At 41.6% G+C, this 22,134-nt stretch overlaps 1 protein-coding gene across 8 annotated transcripts in view; it reads right to left on the bottom strand.

The window, feature by feature from the left end:
- The window catches only part of MBNL2 (muscleblind like splicing regulator 2), a 149,282-nt gene that overhangs the window by 12,147 nt on the left and 115,001 nt on the right, over positions 1 to 22,134 (bottom strand). For 4 of the 8 annotated variants that reach the window (XM_074378436.1, XM_074378437.1, XM_074378435.1 and 1 more), the window contains 2 exons: positions 21,371 to 21,424; positions 20,590 to 20,743 (listed from right to left, as the gene is read on the bottom strand). In XM_074378436.1, coding sequence (XP_074234537.1) covers positions 20,590 to 20,743; positions 21,371 to 21,424 — 208 coding nt within the window. Of the gene's footprint in view, positions 1 to 12,070; positions 12,166 to 13,465; positions 13,502 to 20,589; positions 20,744 to 21,370; positions 21,425 to 22,134 lie in introns of all 8 variants that reach the window. The other 4 variants (XM_074378443.1, XM_074378439.1, XM_074378442.1 and 1 more) reach the window with 4 other exon arrangements.

Below are 22,134 nucleotides of genomic sequence, written 5' to 3'. Positions count from 1 at the left end.
CTCTTTCTTGTCTGTGTACCTGAATCATCATTAAAATTCCTTGGCTCACTCTCGAATTTAGCTCAATGGTTTTACCTACAATGAAATTAACCTCTAGTCACTCCTTTCACAGTCGCCTCTTCCAGGCTGCCTGTAAGATTCATCCTCAAGGAGTGATGTTCATTTAACCTGAGATTTATGTGAAGGTGAGGTTCTGTGGAAACAGTGGAGAAAAACAATCTCTCTCTTTTTGGCCAGAAGTTTCCTGCCAGTGCACCACCCTGGGCAGGGGAAATGGTGCCCTCGTCCATCTGCTTTCTAGCTCTTGTTTACTGGACTGAAATTTGAATTTCTTTTTTGGTCTCATCAACTAACAATATTTTCAGACCATTTCTGATATTGAACTTGGATTTTCAAAAGCTTTGTTTCTACTGGGACTTTTTTCTTAAATGGCTAGAACTTTTTAAACCAATAGTTAAACTCAGTGGTTGGAAGTTTTTAAGGGAACCACATAAAGAGGTTCAACCCTGGTTCTACATCGACCATAAGCTCCAATCTAATCTGAGTTTGGTGGAGAGACAAGAGAACAGGATTTGGAGACCAGCGAAACTGAGTTCTGAAACTGTCCAGCCACCTCCAACCTGCTTGAATCTTAAGCACATCATTCTTTAAACTTTGCTCTGCTCTAGAAAATGGATAAGGCACTTCACAGAGGTCTGTTGAGTATTAAATTAAATAACGTCTGTAAAGTGTCAGATATGGAATAGTGGTTTTTGATAAACATTGGTTCCCTTCCTTTAAGTTTTTTTCCCCCAAGGGGGAAGTAATTAGATTTATTTATTTGCTTTTAGAGGAGGTACTAGGGATTGAACCCAGGACCTGGTGCATGCTAAGCATGCCTTGAGCTGTACCTCCTCACTTAGTCTCTTTAAGATTCATAATCTTAAATAAAATTTGGTTTCAGCTTCTATTGAAATAGGAATACAAATAATAATAACATTGTGCATTTAAATATGATATGCTCTGTATGACACTGCATATGTTGATAATAAACTTGATTTTGATGAGAGTAAGATTTTCTAAAATGTCAAATCCATTTCCCTTTTTGCATATGTATAGCCTGACCTGTTGCTGACAGCTAAATAAATATAGGCTGAATTTCTCTATTATTCATGAGTCTTGGCTGCCATTCACAGTAATCATTTTTCAAACTAAAATCTTTTATTATAAAAGAACCAACAGCCAGTAGCATACAATGACTAGTGTCGTCTGTGGTAGAAAGTTACATCCTATGAAAGGCAGAATCTCCCTCTTTAGATTTAGCTCCAGGTCAAACCCAGCTTCCAGGCTTAATGTGCATGTTACCGTGGGTATGTGATTCAACGTCTTTTATTTTTCGTATTCCTCATCTCGGGAATGGGAATCCAATGCTGTCCCTAACTTGTGAGAATCAGATAGTGTAATTAACGAGTGCCTGGTGGTGGTAAGCACAAAATACTACTGTTACCATATGGCAATATTTCACCCATTTTAGTTTCCTAGGCTAAGCCACAAAACACGAATGTGAATATTTTGACAAGGTAGCACATTTACTAATAATCCTGAGATAATTGTGCTTACAGCAAACCACTATCTGTGGGCACTTTTGCACACCCAGGCTGGTCTAAGAAGCATCCATACTTCTGTTTTCGAACCTTCACCTCTTCTCACATAGGTCCACACACACAGCAGAGAAAATCAGGGGTCTTACGTTATGAGCTTATGTGAAAAAAAAAAAAAGTAAAAAGAAAAAAGAAAGCAACTCTTAAACACCATTTTTTCCAAGGCAAAGGAATACAATGGGGTTTTCTTCTCATTCTTCACACACTCCTTAGATTTCCCTATTTTAACTTCTCTCCTTGTTCAGGGCCATCCTTATCATTGCAGGGGTCAGAGAGCAGCAAAGAAAAGAAGATGAATAATTGGAATCGATTCAAGCAATTTCTTTTCTCCTGAATCTCCATAACTAAAATGGTCCTCCGGCCCTTTCAAATACGTCGGGATAACAATGACAAATATTGAAAGAATGACTAGCGGAAGAGTTATGAAATTATTACTGGAGAAAAAGGAGGAATTGAGTTTAATATCCCTTGGTATCTTTTTGATTCCTCCAAAACCTTTCTCAATTTTAAGGAGGAAGCAAAGCTATTGATTGTTCAAAAATGCATAGTGAGCACATTCTGGCTGGATCGCGGTTTGACGGCAGCAGAGCAGACTAAGCTCCGTGGTAAGAGATGAGTTTTTAACCCCTTATGTAACCTTGAGGGAGTCATAACCATTCTAGGTCTTCTTCCTCATTCTAAAATGGAAGGTTGGGAGCTTGGGGGAGGCTCTAAATCTGATTAACAGATAATCCTGAACAAATTTTTCAGCTTCTCACAGCTGCAGTTTCCTTATCTATATACTGGGGACAAGAACAGTCCCTTACAGGGGCCATGTTGGTTTTTAATGAGAATTCGTATAAAAGCTTAGAGCAACATCTGGCACTTGGTAAGGGCTTACTAACAAAGAGACGTTACGTGATACTCTGCCGTCTGTATGCTCTGTAGTACCTGGGGCCCTTTAATGATGGTTGGAAGCACCTTCTCAGGAAGGCAGTGTGGTAAAAGGGAGAGAGCCTTGCCCTATGCAGGACTCGATAATCAGGTTCCAGTCCTGGTTCTCTATTTACGTGAGCTGGGTAAGCTGATCTGGGGTCTTGTTCCAACTTACAATGTAACCTCCATCACCATTTCCCTTTTTTGTTATTGCAGAAGTATGGCATGTTCGTGGTCAGTTGACTCTTATGACTTGTCAACCTTCATAGCTTTGACGTAGTCAATGCAGATCCCGGGTCAGACCCACAGTGCCTGATGTAACGGTGACTATGGGAAAACGGATGACATTTTACAACCATCAGCTTAATGATGCTGCTTCCGAAACGCACTGTGACAAATAGTGAAGAGGGTCTGTGTTTGATTACAGGAGGCTCATCGACATCAACTTTGAGGTCTTTGAAAACTCCAGAGCAAGGGCTGTGACGATAAGATAGAATAATTTGATCACCGAGAGTTAAAACAGCCAGACCCAAAGCTCCAGCATACTCTGTATGATGCCAGGGCACGATGGAGTCTAAATGCTAGCATAGCCATGGCTTTTCATAAACCAATGTCAGAAAATACCAGTCGACAAACGTGTTCTTTACAGCACAAGCAAAAGTGAAGAAGTGTCAACAGGAACCATCCTTTTTATGTAAGTCACTGGGAGAGACGCCTTGTAGAAGGCTGATGTGGCCGGGAGCAGAAATTGGGTGAATTCACAGATACTTGAGAAGCTGGAAAGAGCCACTGGGAGAGTAAAGGGTCAAAACGCTTCCCTGAGTTTTCCTGATTTTCTTAATTACAGTCTGTCCTTCTTATCTGCAGGTTCCGCACTCACAGATTCAACCAAGCTTGCAGGGAAAATATTTTTAAAAATTCCAGAAAGTCCCAAAATGCAAAATTTGAATTTGCTGTGGGCTGGCAACTATTTACATAGCATCTGCACTGCATTAGGTAATGCAGAGATGATTGAAAGTGTTAAGAGAGGATGTGTGGAGGTTATATGCAGATATGCCATTTTATATAAGGGACCTGAGCATCCGTGGATTTTGGTATCATGTGGGTCCCGGAAACAGTCCCCCGCAGATACCAATCCTTCTCCCATAGTTTCTCTTTTCTCTCTACCCCAGTTTCTCTTACCATTGATGAAGCTACTTCATCGATGAAGTAGCTTCTCACCAGTTAACCTGCACTCAGCCTATCCCAGCTCACACCTACCCACTCACTCCCAGCAGATCAGTGTTTCCAAGTCTCTCGTTTGCATTTTGCTGTCCTGCTCTCGTTCTGCCACCCAAGGCTCTCGATAACCTAACTCCTCCTCACCTGCTCGACGGAATTTTCTAGCACTGCCCAAATGTGCCTTCCCCTCACTCTCTCACTCACTGCAGTGTGCCCTAAAGCAAATCGTCTAGTGTACGGCAGCCAGGGTCCCCCCTCTTTAGATCTGACATAGTCACAGCTGCTCCATCTGCGTCTACAGGGGGAGAAAGTCCGAGGCTGATCCTGACACTCCCGTCTGAGCTGCGCAGGCTATTGGGGAAGACTGTGGGGTAACGGGGAAGCACTGACTTCAGCGTCAAAGTCCTGAGGTCAAATGCAGGCTCTTCGACCAATTAGAGCCACAGTCACATCTGAGCCTTGATTTCTTCACACGTTAAAGAGTGAGAACAGGACCCGTCTGATAGGGTTAAACGCGAGGACGCGTGTAAAACATAATGCTGGGACATTTATAACGCCAGTCCCCTCGCCCCGTACCCTACGCTGCTCCACCCCTTAAACTTCACCCTGGTCAGGAACAACGTCGCCTGTTCCTTAGTTAATCCCTGCACATCCTTCAAGATCTACTTCCCCTCTTAAGGGGTAAGGCCCTGCCCTGGAGCTTACTTCCCGCACAGTGACGTTTGACTATTTCATTTAGTGACACTGTCAGTTTGCTTCACATCTCTTTGACTAGGCAGTAAACTCCCAGGTGCCTTTACCACCTCCCTACACTGGTGGCCTCTAGAATGTCAGCTGACTCAGGTCTGGCCTTGGAAGCCACTGCCTCCAGCGATGTGGCCCAGAGGGAATGCTGGAAGGGGCTGAGGCCAGACCTCATGCCTGTTTGTCTGTGACTTGTGGTGGCTTCATATTCAGCAAGCGGGATGGCAGTCAGGCTAGCTAACTGTCCCTCCTCTGTATCAGGAGACAGCGAGGGGCTGCTCTCTTGGTCCACCCTCGCAGCAAGGCTGGCGACTCCCCCAAACACACAGGTAGGAGGGAGTGGAGGCAGACAGCAGTGGCAGAGCTTGGGGAGATAAACGCCTATAAATCAAAATTCTACTCTGTTCGTAGCAACTTTTATTAAGAACGAGACCCCATTCATCTTTCGACCCTTGGCAATGGATCTAAATTCCTGCACTGCACCTCGTCTCTCTGCCCCCACAAATCTAGAGCTGGAAATAAACATACTCTGGGATGAACTGTCTATTTATTCCTCTCAAAAGACAAAAACTAAGATTAGGAAAATGAGCACGATTTTTATTACCGTCAACAAAAGCCAAAGTACTACTGGGAACATGACTTTTCAGTCGAAAAAGATCCTTCCTCCACAAATTCCATCAAAATGCAAAAGAGGATGGGCTTTGAGGGACCGGAAGCAGGACCACCCACCGGGCAGTGCAGTACCACGAAGGCCCCTTGACATTTTCTCCTCAGCCGCACGAAAATGGAACTGATACGATGTCTTCAGGTGCTACATACAAAAGAATTCTACTCCAGTTTCCCACCATGAGGTGTAAATTATTCATGAAAAATGAAAATGTACTAGATTCCAACACTTACATAACTCAGCCTTTCCTTGGAGAATCTGCAAATACATATATTAATTAAACCTCACAGTAGTTCTGCAAAGCGGCTGCTTTGGAGACAGGCAAAGAAAAGACCTTTTTTCTTCTTATTTTCTCATTTTTTGAAGAGAAAAAAATTGATCTACCTCTGTACGGCTCTCAAAGATCCAAGGCCACCGAAGACATACAGAGCACCCCTCCCACCTCGCCTTCCTTTTACGCTTAATTGTTTTTGGACCAGATGAGCAAGTTTGCATTCCAGTGCCCTCGTCACGTTACACCATGGAGTTTAGACCCAAATGGCCAAGCCGTTTTAACTAACAGCACTCACTGAATGCAAAATGCAAACATCGTCATTTTTAAGTGTTTGGTTTTTTTACTTGAATAGATATATCACGTTCCAATCAATCTCTCTCTCCCTTTGTCTCCCCCTACTTCCTCTCCCTTTGCGCACACACACACACACACACAAACACGCTCACTGCCTCTCTGAGTGAGACGGCAATTCTGGCTCATTTGAAGCAACCAGCTCCATTGCTGAAACCGAACCCTCCTCTATAGTCAGACCATCGGGAAAAAGTTACAGGTGGTTCACAACTTCAGCATGATCACAACGCTGAGAGACAGATGTCCCGCACTGTGCACAGGGGCTGGATCTGGACAGTTGCTGTCTTGGCCTTTTTGGAGCACAGTACACTGAGGGCCCAGCTGCTTTCTATCCTCTGGTCTCAGGAACCAGCAAACCTCGGGAAAGGAGCGTCTCACGGCTTGATCATCAGTACGGGACGGGGAGGCCGGCCACTTTGCTGTGTATTTCAGGAGAGGTAGCTGACCGGGGGCTACTCCTCCCACGCTGGGGCTTGGCAGAACCATGACTTTTCTTGTGAAAAAACACAGGCTCCAAATGGGTCAAGTGGTGAATAGTGGGGAATGTTTAATGCCTCCTACATTTGTCTGAATATAGTCCTAACAGATGGCTTTGAATAATAGATGTTTTATACAACTCTCTGAGATGAGAGAGTAAGTAAAACATGACCTTGCCTTTCTAGATCTCTTGGTTAGGACAGTGTAATTGACTATAACTCTGTGTATAGATATCCAAGAATCTATGTCAAATAGCTTTGAAGTTGTGTTCATATTTATACATGAGAAATAAGTAAAATCTGATGCTCTTAAAATTTTCTCGTCTCTTTAGTAATCTATAGCAGGACAGATAAAGCATAACACATGAATTTGGTTGCATGTTATTATTTGTCTGGTAAGATATTATAGAAATTGATTATCATATATAGTAAACAAATCAGACAGATCTGCAAAATGGGATTTTCTGACTTACCAAACATCCCAACAAATGGAGGGCCAGGCATGTATGATATATTAGTAACTCATTTTCAATAAACTCTTCCTAAGGCCAACTTCCTGTTGAATAGATTGTTTTGGGCGAAGGATTCAGAAGATGTGACAAGACCTGAGGGCATCATCTGAAACATGAGTCAGCACTTTTTGGAGATGTGATTAGTGCTGTTAACATACTGCCAGAAACATAATTTGATTTCACCAGCTTTAAAGACCCTGCTTGTGATGCTCCATTAAAATATTCCTAGTATTCAATATGCAAGAATTTTTCCTCCCCACGTGGACTCATGGCCCAGAATGAATTAGATGGAATAGTTGCACCCGATGGCCACACAGCTTTCACTGTGGAAACACAGACAGCACATACTCACTCCAAACCTTCAGGGACTCTTTCTTTCGAGCAAAGGCCCGAGAGGTCCCGCAGCTTCTGTGGCTCTAAGTCTCCTTTCGGTAGGGAGTGGGGGGGCCACACATCAAGGGTGAGCACACGCGAGGCATTTGACCAGGGAGGCCACCCACCTGCTGGCCTTGGAGGGGCGGGGTGCCGGGCCTCCAGGGCAACTTCCTGTGGTTTACCCTTCCTGTCAGCCCAGATCTCTTCTTCTGCTGTGTGTGACAGTTATGGGGACAGGTTGTGCCATAGTAGGAAGTAGTGTTCGTGTTTCTCTTTGGCTAAAAGTGACCCTCCCCGTGTCACAGGCAAAGGCAAGACCAAGTAGGCCACCTGCCAGCCGCCCCGTCTCAGCTCGGGCTGTTGTTAAAACCTCCCTGTGGTCTCGCGGACCCTCTCGCCGCGAATCCATCTGCTCGCTCTTTTGAGAGTTCTGCTCCGTCATCTTCCTGCTCGAAAACCTCCAGTGGCCAAATAAAGGCCGAACCCTTTTTACCTTGGCGCCTGAGTCTTGCACAATCGGAATCAAACCTGTGTTGCAGCCACTCCCGTCAACTGGCTCTCTGACCAACTGCACTGTTAGCTTTGCTCCGCTAAGCTTTCCACTTCCCCCCTCTGTGCATCTGCACTGTCACTCCTTCAGTGTAATGACGATGCTTTAAGGAACATGCAGATAAAGTCCTTGTGGAATTCAGAGGACAGAATAAGAAATTCTAGCTGCAGGGGTTCAGGGAAAGACTCAGAATATAAATTGTATTTTAATTGGGCCTTCAAGGATGTTATTAGGTACATTGAATAATCTCTGTATATAAACAGAAGAAACCCCAAAGATTTGAAGTATATTTACTTGGAAATTATCTTCTCCTCTTTGGAAATAGAATGTATTTTTCAAGTAAAAAATAATAAAGCAATGACAGGATCGAGAACCATAAAAATTCAAGTTAGAGGAATTTCGATCTGCAGCCTCAGTTTTTTAAATAACGTTTCTTATAAATGGAAAAGACTAGATAACCCAGAGCTGTTCACCTCTACTGCTTTTAATGTACACCCTAAGGTTAAATTGGTTTTAGTACAGGCATCTGTAGATTTGTACATTCGGAGCATCTGCTAGTGGACTGAAACTGATGGACGCAGACAGCACTCATTTCACTGCTGATTTCCCTTGTTACCAAGCTACTTCTGAGACGACCGGCAGAGGCTGGGAGTAAAGTCCAGGGCCGTGATTCACACAAAAGCAGCCAGGAATCTGCTTCACTAGGACTAATAGCTAGTTCCTCTTCACCTCTCACCTTAGTCCTCATCTTACTGGTACAGAAGTTATGCATAATTTTCAGCCTACTCACTGGCATAGTATTACCAAGAATATCAATAAATGGTTATATACTATAATTAATAATATCAACTGCGTGTGTGGTTTCCAGGCATGACCTGGCTGTTACAGAACTAGGTGGATGCTCTGCTCAGACTCAGCTCCTCCCCCAGCTTAGGATTCACCTCAGTTTGAGCTGTATTAGCAGAGCTCCTTCATTTCTCCCCAAAGCAGCAGAGCGTGCTGCTATTGGGTTTCACTTTAAAGACAGTTTGTTTGTGGAAGATGTGACTTCCATCTATTTATAATTCTAGAGAGGGGCAGTATAGTGTGGTGGTTAAAAGCAAGGCCTCCGGAATCAAACTGCCCTGGGTTTGAATTCCAGCAAGACCATATACTAGATGTTTCACTCTGGCTAAGGTAGTTAACCTTTCTTTCAGTTTTACCATCTATAAAATGGGATGACAATAATCGTACTTATAACACTGTTGTAAGGATGGAGTGTACCTTATACATACGTGCTCTCTCTCATATATGATATGATATACAATAGAATACGTAATGTATTATAGAAGGCATTTAGAATAGTATCTTGTACATATAAGGAGTTTATAAATAATAATGATATAATTATTAGGTATAATTTGTGTATTAAGGCCCAGAGATCCTAACTGAAACAGAAGATAGCTGTCAGTAAATTTGTTGATTGTATTTTTGTTTACTTATCTACTCCCAGAGCTAAATAACCAAAAAACTGTTTTCTCTTTCCCCAAAGTATCTGGATTTTGTTGTCATTTAGTTTCAAACGGACAAGTCTAAGCTGAGTTCAAACTTTCACGCAGGCACCCTGACGGAGCCCTGAGGGTAGGTGGCATTCACAGGTCTGCTGCTCGTGCGTCCTGACTCACCGTGGGGTAACGTGGAAAGGAACACTGGACCAGGCTGTCATGGGACGTTCTGGTCTATCCTCTTCCTTCTATGAAGGACTTGTGTGTAATTACAGACACGTAGGAGATTTGAACTATTTGAACTGCCTGACTAAAGAGAGCAAATGAACTGAAAGACTGCCAAAACCCTACCACGTTTTGTGTTAAAGACAGATCGCTGAGAGAAGGGAAGGAAGGCAGGATGCTTCTCATTCGCTGAGCTCTGAACTCATCAGCACCACCTTCCATTCTGTTTGTGTCTGTGTTCTCCCGCGTTGGGGTGGGCACACCTGCCGAGGGACCAGGGGTCGGCTGGGTCTCGGAGCTGGAAGGGACCTCAGAGTCTGTCTAGTTCTAGTTTTCCTTTCACAAACGAGGAAACAGAGTCATCTTGTCTAAACGACCTACAGTTCACATGGAAACGGTTCCATGGGAGTTTAAAGGGTGAAATTCTACCAAGACGAGAACTTGTCACTTCACAGTCATCAGCAATCACTCTGAATTCTAAACTCTTGGGCACTGAAGGAATTTCCAAGTTCTCTTGTAGCTGCTTTGCTCTTTGAAACTTGTGGAAAATACATTAAGAATGTCCTATCTGAAAATCTACGTTTACCACTATTTCTTTTCCTGTTGTTCTCATGTGCAAGCAGACCTTCATCGAGAGCTGCTAGAGGATTTCTCTTCTCCATCACGGAGGTGCAGTCCAGGGACTGTCACATCTGATGAACTGCAAAACGCAGAATCTAGGATCCCTGAAGCTACTGCCAGGCACTCCTATAATTATACTTCTTTGGGCTTAACTGAAGTTAACTTGTTAGTTCCTTTACCATCCACACTCTGCTGTGAAGTGGTGTGTTTTAGCTTCTGAATAGTTCATGCTTCCTGCCTTCATAAACTTACACACCTGTATGCAGTCTCTCAAAGATTTTTCTACTAAAGGGAGCCAAAAATTTACGAGGCTGGAAAAATATTTATGAGATATGATTAAAAATTTATCATAATAAATAGATTTGTCTTGATCTTTCCCAGTCCTAGGAAAGAGGAATGTATTAAAAGTCCTTAACTTGCCACAAAGTCTAATGTTAAATTCCATCGTAGCAAATACTGTGTCACACTACAAACTTGTTTTCTTATGAAGGCACTGTTACAACTTCCGTCAAAAAGCATAAAAACATGGTTCAAGAAGGCAGGACTTAGACACAAAAGAAACACTTCCAGTGTCTCTACTAAGAATGACCAAGTGAAAAGAGGTGCTTTGAACCTAATAATGGAAGGATGCTCACTGTCTCCCCTTCTCCCACCCCATCATTTAAAACAACCTTCTCAGCTCAAGAAACTGATGTGCTGTTCTTTGTTACACCTGCTAGGAGGCTGAGCAGGCTTTCCTTCGTGGGCAGTGGGCATTTCGAGGGGGCGAGTGAGGAACTGAGGCATCGTCAATATTGCCTCTGAGCGCCCACTGGGCACCCCCCTCCCTCCTCGTTCTTTTCTGCTTTAATCACAATTCAGAGGGCCTGGGAGGAGCCCACGGGATTGTACTTCTACTCCTGCAGTCAGGTGCACTCACATCTCTCTCTTCTTGTGCAGAAACCTCTAGCTCTGGACTCGCTTATTCACTGGAACAGGGAAGGAGAGTGAATCGGCAGAACGCAGGTGGGAATCCGCCATTTATGCACAGACATGATTTTTCCCAGTTTCTCACATTCGCTGGGACCTTCCCTCCAGCCTCCTCCTATAATATGTCTTGTCATCTTTTACCAATACAGTTGATTTTGTTTAAAAACAAAAAAAGGCTGTGTTAACAATAAAACCCAAATTGCTCTTCTATGAGGGGAGGGCATGCACAATAAAGTGTTTTCCGGGTGAGGTGAGAGCTGATGCTCCTATTCCTCTCCTGTGACCAGAGGCACGTGTTTGCAAGCTGGCTGCCTGGGGTCAGGACTAGAGAGGGAAACACCAACTGGCCCTCACTGAAAAAGTCCATCCATGGTCTTACTGGCACGTGCATTAAACCAAAGGATTAAACGTCCCTAATCAGTTACATCCAGCCTTTGAGAACTCGGTGGCCCAGCACTCCTCTTCCAGGATGGTTTGGCTCTTATGCCAGTATCTGACCAGATCGCAAAGCGGGAACCAAGTGAGTTTGGGTGCACACAGGACCAAGGTGAGATGTTAACAAGAATCATTCAGACCTCAAATATGACGTGAAGGAAAAAGAGGGGAGACTTTTCTAAGAGGAGAATTTCCTTTTCCTCCACCACAGATAATAGGGTCTGAATGAACTGAATCAGCACAGAGCCAGTTTTGAAGCACCCCCTCCCCACCCCCCGGCGTGCTTTTGCAAGTTTTCTGTGGCAATTCACAAACCACTGGATACGTGCTGCTGGACTAAAAGGAACTGAAGCCTGTCAGGTTAATTACACAATATTAGGTACGAAAACAAACAGTGCAACACAAAACATAGCTACATCATTATTTGCAGTAAATGTTAACTCTAAATAAGTGCAACCTGTCCGTAAATGCTGGCTGTAAACTAATCAAAAAAATAAAATTTGATGGATAAACATGAAAAAAAAATTCTCGTTGAGAATTTTTTTTTGTTTAAATATCAGCACTCATTTAGAGTTTGGGATTTGTGAAAGAAAGCTTTAAAAGGAGCAAACCTGATTGGCTGTGGCTGTTGCTGCGAAGGGGACACTTGTTGCAGGAGTTGTTGCTGCAGAGACAGTGGCTGACGTAGCGCTGTGCATCATGGGTACTTTCAGGAGGGGAACCATGGGAGCAATGAACAGGAGGGTGTAGCATTATGGTAATAGAAGTGGTATTTTGGCATGGTGAATATCAGAGCAGCAAGCCATCATGGGTTAAACCAGCAGATGGCATGCAATCACAATGCAAAGCAAGGAAGCATGGGAGAGAAATAAAAAAGGGAAAATAGCTTATTACAAGTACAATTAAAGGAAGTTTTAAAACATAATCAGTGATTCCCAGAAAGGCCAAAGCAGATTACTTTGGTTGATGTATTTATAAACATTTACGTCTAACAATAGATCATTCCCAATTCAGAGCCTATGGTGCCTGAAATAAAGGGCGCTTCTAAAAACACGAAATGTAATGTCCAAACGAGTAAGAGTACATGATGTTCATTTTTAATTATCATTCTAAAACATCAAAGGCTCAATATGTAGGCCTAATTTGGGTTAGAGTTTTTTTTTTAATTAATTGTGATTAAATTGAATTTTGGGGGGTCAATTTGGGGCTGCTCGTTTGAACTGGAATTACTGGGGATGGTGGTCTAGCTGGGTCAATAAACAATGGAGCAAAAATCACGGCCTTGATGTAAATGCTAACATAGTCACTGTGGAATAGCCAGACAGATTTTGCCAATGTATATTTTCCTTTACTCTAAATGGAACTACCAGTCCATACGTCCTTAAGACAGCCTTTTGTACCAAGGCGTCGGAATGTGTCGGGGGTAGCTATGTATTCAGCATGAAAAGGTAACATCTAAGGGAATGGTAAAGTGCAAATACTCATTACAAAGAAATTAACACAGAATTAAAAAGGATAATAAAGCAAGGCAGTTTAGACATTTGTTTTCAAAATACATCCATTCATAATCTTTTAAGATAAATACTTCTGGGAAACTCTGATAACTCTAACACACAGCAAAGAGGAGGTACAGGCACACCACATGAAACTTTAAAACATTGATGAAATTAGCCTGCCTCTCTGATAGAGCTTTTTTTCTTTCTTATGCTAAACCGTAAAAACTATAAAGAGAAACAAAATACATATCATTAAAAAGCAGACTCGTACTTGTGGTTTTATGTTTTGCAGTGGTTGTTCTAACACAGTGGTTGCTCTAGTCACACTGAAATGGTCATCTCGTTAAATATACAAGTACATTTAAAAAGCCTATACGTTAACTCTAAAGCCAAATAAGCCTTCAGATCTACCAGTTCCTAAAGCATTTCTACCATCTCTGAAATAAATCTCAAACAAGTGAAGGAATTGTACATAATATAAAAGACAAATAAAAAAAGGTTGAAACCTACCAATACTGGTAGCGGGTGTCATGCACAAAACTGACCCTGCATGTCATGCAATGGTGGGTGGAAAAAAGTGAATAAAGGGAAAGAAACAGGTTAGCGGTTTAGAGTTAACATTCAAAGTGAGATTGAAGCACAACCAGAAATAAGTAGGGTTAGTTAACACAGTCCTTTAGAGTCATTCCTGTTTTTTCAGTGCGGACACAAACATATCTGACTTAGTTTAAGCCAATATTATTCGAAGTGCACTCCTTCGACTACACTTTTCACACTTTTGATTCTTATCCATCGACATGATTCTAGTAAGAATGGCATGTGATAATGCGGCAGCTCCTTTCTCTAAGACCTCACAGTATCTTACATTCTCCAGTTAATCCTCGGAGGTAGGATGTGGATATTTTACAGATGAAAAATCTGAGGCATAGTAACTACTCCAAGGTCATGCAGCATGGGAGTCAAGGGCAAGGCTGGAAATAGAATGCTATTCCTAAATCCAGGTCAGGTTTTGTATTCACTAGATCAGACTGACCTTATTGCATTAAAAGCTTGCTTGTTTGATTGTAAAATGTTTTGTGTCGCTAACAATAGGAAAATAAAGACAGGAATTAAGATTCCTTACCCTCCAAATCCAAGGGTGGCAGGGCAGGTGAATTTGAAAGCCCTCAACGTAGGAAGACTGAGTTCCTGTGACGGAATGACCTGGATGTGTCTGTGACCTATTTTCTGTCATGAGATTCATTATGATAAAGGAGTGGTGGCGAGCAATATAATCCAACCACTGTAGAGGCAAAACAGCACAGAACTGGGGCTGCGATACGACCACGGCCAGGGATTTTTGTTATGACCGCTATTAGGTGATCCCTGAGGGGGACCTTTGGCAAAACTCCTAGGAAATCTCAAGTTGATGTCTAGGTGGGTAAGGGCGAAGGAGGGAGGGAGGATTTCAGTCCTTCCTTGGAAGTAGTTGCCTTTCTTTTAAGTGGCCTTGTTAATGGACTTGAATCAGAAACCTGATCATGAACAGAGATGTTATGTTGTGGAATACTGAAAAAAGAATTATATTGAAAGGAATTATCTACTTCTGGTTCACTTCCTTAGTGTGAAAAATCAAGGTAACATAAGGATTGAGATAACTGAAGACTGGGTGTCATGTGGGTGCCAAAGAACATTTTTAATGAAGGTGTGCCCACTTAGGGTTTTAGAACTGCCTTCGGAGATCTTGATGAAGAATCCTGAGGTGTGTAGGTCTTTATTCTCACACCTGCGGAAGACTTTCTGCCTGGACTTCATTTTGATCAGGCTAACATTAACTAGTCAGGAAAAGAGGCTACTTAATCGGGCTACTGCTGGATTCTTCAGCAAACACGTGCTAACATAGCTTACTGAAAACACACACACACACACACCTCCAAATCCTGTTCACAACACCCTGTCTTTCTCCAGCCCTATCTTCCTAATCTTCACATCCAAATTTCTGGAAAGTTACCTGCACATAAATTGTCACTCCCTTGCCCCCATTCATTCTTCAGTCCTCTCCAATCTTTCATCTCACCTCTCCACTCAGACTGCTAATGTCATAAGAGAGCTCCGTATTTCTGCAGTCAGTAGGGACCCTTCCATCTTCATCCATTTCCTAAGTCATGGTAACATTTAGCACTTGGCTATTTTCTCTGTAATAAGCCACTCTTTTTCCTTGGATGTTCTAATAGTCACACACACACACACAGAGTATCTCTATATACTAGAGTTTTTCAGGGCTCAGTCTGGCTCCTTTCCAGCTATTCTATACTATTCTTCTGGTATATCATTCACTCCGCAGTATCATTCGATCTAGGATTTAAATACTATCTACATGCTCAAGGCATCCAAATATATGTATCCTGTTCAGAACTCTCCTCTGAGCTCCAGGTCCTCCATCTAACTGTTTACCTGGCCTTTCTACTTGGACATCTCACAAATGTCTCAAATTTTACAGGTCCAAGAGTCAGTCTTTCCCACGGAATCCTTTTCTCCATCCTGGGAAGACATCACCATCTTCCAATGGTGGAGAAGCTCAAGCCTCAACTGAAAAGTTCTCCCTGACACCACTTCCCCTCGTGAAATTCCCTGGTCCAACTCACCAATAAGACAAAGCAATTCTATTTGTAAAACGCATCTTGTGTTTGTCTGTTGGTCCATCTCGGCTGCCACTTCTCAAGTCCTGATCACCGTGTCTGGGCTCAGCTACTCAGTAACATCCTAACTGGTCTTCCTGCTTCCAGTCTTGTCCCCTCTTTAGTCTCATCTCCACTCTGTTGGCAGAGTGAACCTTCCCCAATACAGTCTGTTCACTTCTCTGCTGGAAATGATTTATTGTCTTTTCATTGCATTTAGGATAAAGATTCCCATGGTCTAGTCTCCATCTCCCCAACTCAGCCTAAAGCCCCCTCCCCCTGACACCATGCTCCAGACAGATCAGCCTTTCATTTCTTTGAACTGAACTCATCACACCTTTGTCCTCCTTTTGTGCTTCCCACAAGCTGTCCCCTCTGGCCCAAATCATCTTTACACCCCTCTTCATTTTCCAGGTCCCAAAGTACATGCCATTTCTTTAGAAAACTGTTTAATTGTTCTTTTACCTACCTCCACATGCCATGTAAAGCAGTTTTCTATTTTAAATCTTATTGAACACTTTACTGGTTCATTCACTGTACTCATACAAAGTTCTAATTATATATTATATATGTTATATTAATTATATGGCTATTTACTGAACATCCACCTCTCCTCCCCCACTGTAAACTCTGGAGGGTAGGGTCCATGTCTGTCTACATCTACGGGGCACACAGTAGGTAGCCAATCATTTGAGTGAGTGTTCTCAGCCATCAGTGAGAGTGTATTGGGAGCTTTCTGTTCCTAAGACTTATTAAAGGACCCAGTTTGTGACTGATTTCATTTTAAAGTCAACCATGGCTGGATTCAAAGTTATCCCTATAAAAATTCCATATTCTCCTCTTGCATTCCAACGTGGATGGGCTTTCTTGGAACGTCTGCCTATCTTGGAGCGCATGTGAATGTCACTGGGTCGCAAGCCAGCAGTAGCAGCTCCTGCAGGCACACTGGGCTAGGAGTGGACACGTCCTTTGCCTTAAGTACAGAATGTGGCTGAAATGGTCGATCAGATTAATTTGATGAGTGTCTTCTCTGTGTGACCTGAAGGTTATATGAATACTGGAAACACATACTTTTTGCAGTATGTGGCTGTCTTCCTCAATACCGGATTCTGGTCCTGATTTTCTTTTCAAGCCCCATCTCTGCCTTTTCACCCCTCTCACTGCCCCCCACCCCCTGCCCAACACAGCCCCTTAAGTACTTGACACTAGAGCTACAACAGACGACTTGTTGCTCCTCAAGTACGCTCTTCCCAATCCATGCGGCTCCCCCGCCTGGGACGGTGCTCCCCACTGGTAAAAGTTTCCTTTCAAAGTCCTAAGTAAATTTCTCATTTTTTGGGAAGTCTTTCTTTCTCTGTATCCTTTGTTGTGACCACCTACTGCACGTCCAGTGGCCAAAACACATTGCCTCTTTCTCCTTCACTCCCAAATAGCTCTGCCCATTTCCTAAGAAAGCCCTTCACGCTTTGGATTATATTTGGTTTTTGCCTTGTTCTGAAGCCCTTTGTATGCCCATCCTGGCTTTGGAACCCAGAACATACTATGTGTTCAAGAACCGCTTGCTGAACTGAATGGGCTAAATAAATTCTGCTGTGGTTGCACAGATACGGTTTCCAGCAAACACTGACAAATCTTTCACCCAGGTGGGTGACAACCTTACGAACAGCATGGTCTCTGATCACTAGGTGACAGCCGGGTTAGTACGCCCCTGTTCTACTTCTTCTGTATTTCCAACAGAATGAAAGAAATCAAGGGAGGAGTCAGTGGGTCGTCTTGTTCTGACTGGCAGAAGCATTTCGCTAAGGCACTAATCCTGTCAACCAAACCTCAAAAGTTTTCTGCTTCGGTTGCACAGATATTTCAGCTCTAGAATCTGTGAGTCAGAATTATCCGGACAAACCATGAGTTATATATTCTACTTTGCAGCACAGGCCCAGCCTCAGTTTCCCCATCTGCAAAATGCAAATCATTATGCCTGCCACTGGCGGACTATCTTAAAGAATAATGAGATAATGTCTATGAGAGCATTTACAGTAATTTAGAATAAACCTGTCAGAGAAATGCCAAGAATTATTACGCTGTTATTTTTGTAAGTGTGTGTGGTTTCTGTCACTTTCCTAACATAGCAAAGAAAAAGTAAGACTACTAGGTTAAAATAATTCCTATCAAAAAAGAAAAAAATCCCACTCACTGCAAATATGCTAGGGCATCAACCAAGGTGATAATTATATTAGCATGGTTTTGAAGAAGAATCCCGTATTTTGCATAATATATTGTATTTATATCTCCACAGCCTGGAGGCAGAATTCCTAAAATCCACAGTCACATTGTGTCAATGGGAGAATTTTAGTAGCATATTAAAAACTTCACTACGAATGATCTTTCAATAAAGGGTAACTTCCAGGAGAACATAAAAGGTTTTTTGTTTCATATTTATGATAATTGTTAGTGTAAAGTATTCATAGAAAAATCAAAATCTCTCAGTTTAAAAGTAATGAGCCCATTAGCTATCAAGTTAAAAAAGTTATTTTTGAACATCATCACTTAATTTGTCGAGTTCAAAACAATGATTAACAATGAATAATTATGATCATTATCACTTTAATTTAGGTTGAAAATGTGGCTTCTAAGAAAGAAAGCCTGAAATAAAAACTAGAGCCAAAATAAACACTGAACTTTCTGTTACGGATTTAAGTGGGAGAAAGATTATGCTAATTTCCTTTCTATAAAACTATTTTCTTTCATCATTCAAAACATGCAAAAACTTCTTAGAAGTTGAAATACCATTTCAGAGCATGAGATCCACATGTTTGTTCCCTATGACATTTATATCATGTTACAGGTGGGAATACGTCTAACCGACAGAATTAAGGGGGCGAGGACCCTCTTTCGGCTCCTAAAGCCCGCTCAGTTGAGGGCTGCCGGAGACACTTGAGCAGTTCCTAAAGAATCCAGCAGAGGGCGGAAGTGCACAACCACAGCAGTCCGTGCAGCCTGGGAGCCTCGGTACAAAGCATCTCAGCGACTATAATCAGGTCATTGCAGATGGGATGTTCCTCGCTCTTGCTTTGGAAGGTTTTAAATGGTTTCCAGGTGAACTATTTTTAAGTGAGAACTTTTTCAGTGATTTAACAAATCGGTCATTACTGAATTGAAGTGTTAAATGTGAGTTAGAGGCCTTCAGTCTTTTGCACGGCTTAGCTCCAGGGTGTCAGAGGCATTCCCAGGAAATGGTAGCGGCGTTACTACCCAGTCTTCAGAAGCAGACTTGGCCTTTTATGTTTTTCCCCTCAGTATATTCTTCCATATTTTTTTCTCTTAAAATATCTAGTGACAAGGTCTATAAAATAAGACACTTATAAAAATCACACAGGACCTCGAGGTAAGTTTACCTTTTAGTAATTATTTTATAAACATTACTGTAACAATTACTGCTGTGCTATAACTGCACTGAAATGTCACTGGTTATGGCTGTAACAGGACAAGAGTGAAGCCCCAGTAAGTGCTGATTTAGAGACTGTCTCTACAGGCCTATGAACCTATTTTAAGAGAAGAGCAGAACTGAAATTAGAAAACTGAATCCTAAGAACCACTTTATTAATGTAATTTATATTTTCACTATAATAAATATTGTTAAAAAGTTAATTCAAATAATATATTTAATAATATTTCAAAATGTAGATTTTCTACAAAGAATCTGAGAGAAATATTTATTCAACTTCCTCCTATGCTAATTTCTGATATGCTATGAGGTTTAAGAAAATGGAGAACAAATCTGAAAAGTCCAACCATGTGGACTGGGATCAGTATGCTCTTTTTGATAAAAATGTTACTCATCTATACTGACCTTCAAGTCACTATCATGGGATGAAAATTTTGACTTCAAACTAAGAACTCAGTGGACAGTCTTCTCACTAAGGTCTAAGTCACTCCTTTTTTTTTTTTTTTTTTTTTGGACACTCTAGTAAGTTTTATTTTGCAAATATTATTCCTGCTTTCAGCACAGACTAAAAGGTCAAAACCACAGTCAATTTACAATGACTCCATGTTTGTGTGCAGTGTGTGTAGGTCTGTGGTCAGGGAGGTGGGTAAAAAATGGGGGAGGGTTGGTATGCATTGCCCTTTTGTTTCTTCAGTTTTATCTGATGTTTTACACCAAGTTCTAGAGGAGGCTGGTGTCATGTCATGTAAATGGAACTGGTCACAGAGCAACTGGGTTCTAGGTCTGGTTCTCACTAGTAGTGCCACCTTGGGAAGTCACTGCACATTTAGGGGGCCTCAGCTTTCTCATCTGTAAAACAATCAATTGGATGAGGAGATCACTAAGAATCCTTTAAAGTTCAAGACTGTATGATTAACAGAATTCATCTTTCAGTGGAATGACAGTTAAAGCACCTTAGCACCTAATAATGTCAGGCACTGGCTTAGGAACCGAGGATAAGAGTTCTCTAGATTTGTGAACTTGGTGGAAGTTGAGAAGGATGGAGAAAGAGACAGAATGGATGTAAAAACATGAGTAGAGGATTGCTTAAATTTGAATAGTCTTGTTTTTTTTAGTGCTCTGAATAGGAACAGAAAAAAAAGGTTAGTATTTACTGGGATTGCTATTTTTAGGTCATTCAGGGTTAATGACACATTTCAACTGTCACACATAAGAGGTCTTATTTACATAAACAACTTTACACAGCATGTGTAAATACAACAAACCAAAAGCCCTCACTGCTATTTGCTTCTCACGGGTTCCACCTGTCACTTAAGTCTATAAAATATTTGGCTTTAGAATCCTAATGGTCTTTGGCTATCATTCCAAGCAAGGGAAATCTACCTAGACAGCTAGGACAGTGATGAGTTTCAGGCTGTATTTATCATACCTTTCAAAGCCAACTAGATGCCACCAAACAGCTGAAAGGAATGAGAAGAAAGCACATGACCGGAAGGGCACACGGACACAGGACTTGGAACTGTCAGGGCACGTACCTGTGGGAATAAACGCCGTGTGCTGCTGCAGCTGCGCACTGGTGAGAGCCTGCTGGTAGTGCAAGACGCTGGGATTAAAGACGGTGCTGGCACCGTTGCTTTTTTCAAGTGCTTGTCTCTTTGGTAAAGGATGAAGAGCACCAGGAGGGAAGGCCTGGAAGGGAAGAATTGGATAAGACATGTATAACTCAAAGCAAACACCCCTTCAGTGTCCACAGAGATCATCAATCGCAACATTCTTTTTTAAAATGACAGCTAAGGAGATGCCTCTGCCATGCACCTTAATTTAAACAGCGGCAATGTCGCATGGGTGAGAATTTGTTATTGAGAGCGAAAGCATGATTTCTGTAACCCAAAATGGTAGCATCTTAACTAAGGAAAAGAAAAACTATCAAGCAACAACAACAACAAAAATGACTTTTAAAATGAGTTAAACTATTCTAAGGGGGGGAAGAAGCATGTGTGTTATTATTAATACCTATTCTTTCCTTTAACTAATGGCAATTTCTTGAATTTAAAGGTTAATTAGAATTATAATGAGCATTTTCTGAGCCAAGTAATTTTAAATTTGCTTCACTCTTTTGGAAAAGGTATTAAAATTTGTTAGGATTAATTTCTCCCACATATTACATATGAAAATGAGATGGATAAACACCTTATTGAATTTTTTTCATTAATTAATAATAATGATTGTTTGCAACCAATATTTTACAAGTAATACAAATCTCAGATGGTTCTCTGAAAAGCTACATGCAAAGCGAAAGGTGAAAGGTCAAAGTACCAGGTCTACAGATGCTTCGAGAGGTCGCTTCATTGCTTTGGCAGTCGACTGAGTCTTTTAATAACAGGCAGCGAGCACATGATGGCAGTGGGCCAATGGGATTCAAGCGAATTAACATACAGGTAAACAGCAAGCAGAGGTGCATCATGGGAACGGCATTGCATTGTGGATAGGTGAGAAGGAAAAAAATATTCTGAATGCAATATACAACGTACAAAACACTAGGCATGCACAACAACAAAAATGTTCTCTAAAGAAATGAATATTACACCTTAAATTAGTATTGAAGCAAAAATGCATCTACTATACCTTAGTTAAAAGCATATAAGAGAGTAAAATATAGATGTTTGAAATTCAGGAAAGTTAATTAAAACAGCAGCTTGCATACACACCATAAGCATTTTTTATATTGCTTCAGAAAAAAAATGCAAAACTTGTAAGGGCCACAGGATTGAAGAACTTCTGATAAGTTAGTTTTCAAATATAAAATAATAAATGCACTAAGTATAAGATCCAAGTTGAAAAAAAGACGTCTTAAACTTTTACGAAAATAATTTTTAATGAAGATCTAGCCCAACAAAATGAAGCGGCAAACTGAGACAAACAATTCAGGCAAAAAAATATTCAAACACAAGATTATTTAGGCAAAACTGTTTGGGTTTGGATCTTAATTTTTTGTCTGAATTATGTGGATAATTGTCTCAATTTTTCTCTTCACTCTGCTAGTGTGGATCTGGCGATGTGGAATAAGATTCCAAACTTAA

This window comes from Camelus bactrianus, chromosome 14 (assembly GCF_048773025.1).
Source record: "Camelus bactrianus isolate YW-2024 breed Bactrian camel chromosome 14, ASM4877302v1, whole genome shotgun sequence".
In the NCBI taxonomy this organism is placed as follows: domain Eukaryota; kingdom Metazoa; phylum Chordata; class Mammalia; order Artiodactyla; family Camelidae; genus Camelus; species Camelus bactrianus.
The sequence above is the reverse complement of the archived record's forward strand: the minus strand, read 5'-3'. Positions and strand labels throughout refer to the sequence as shown.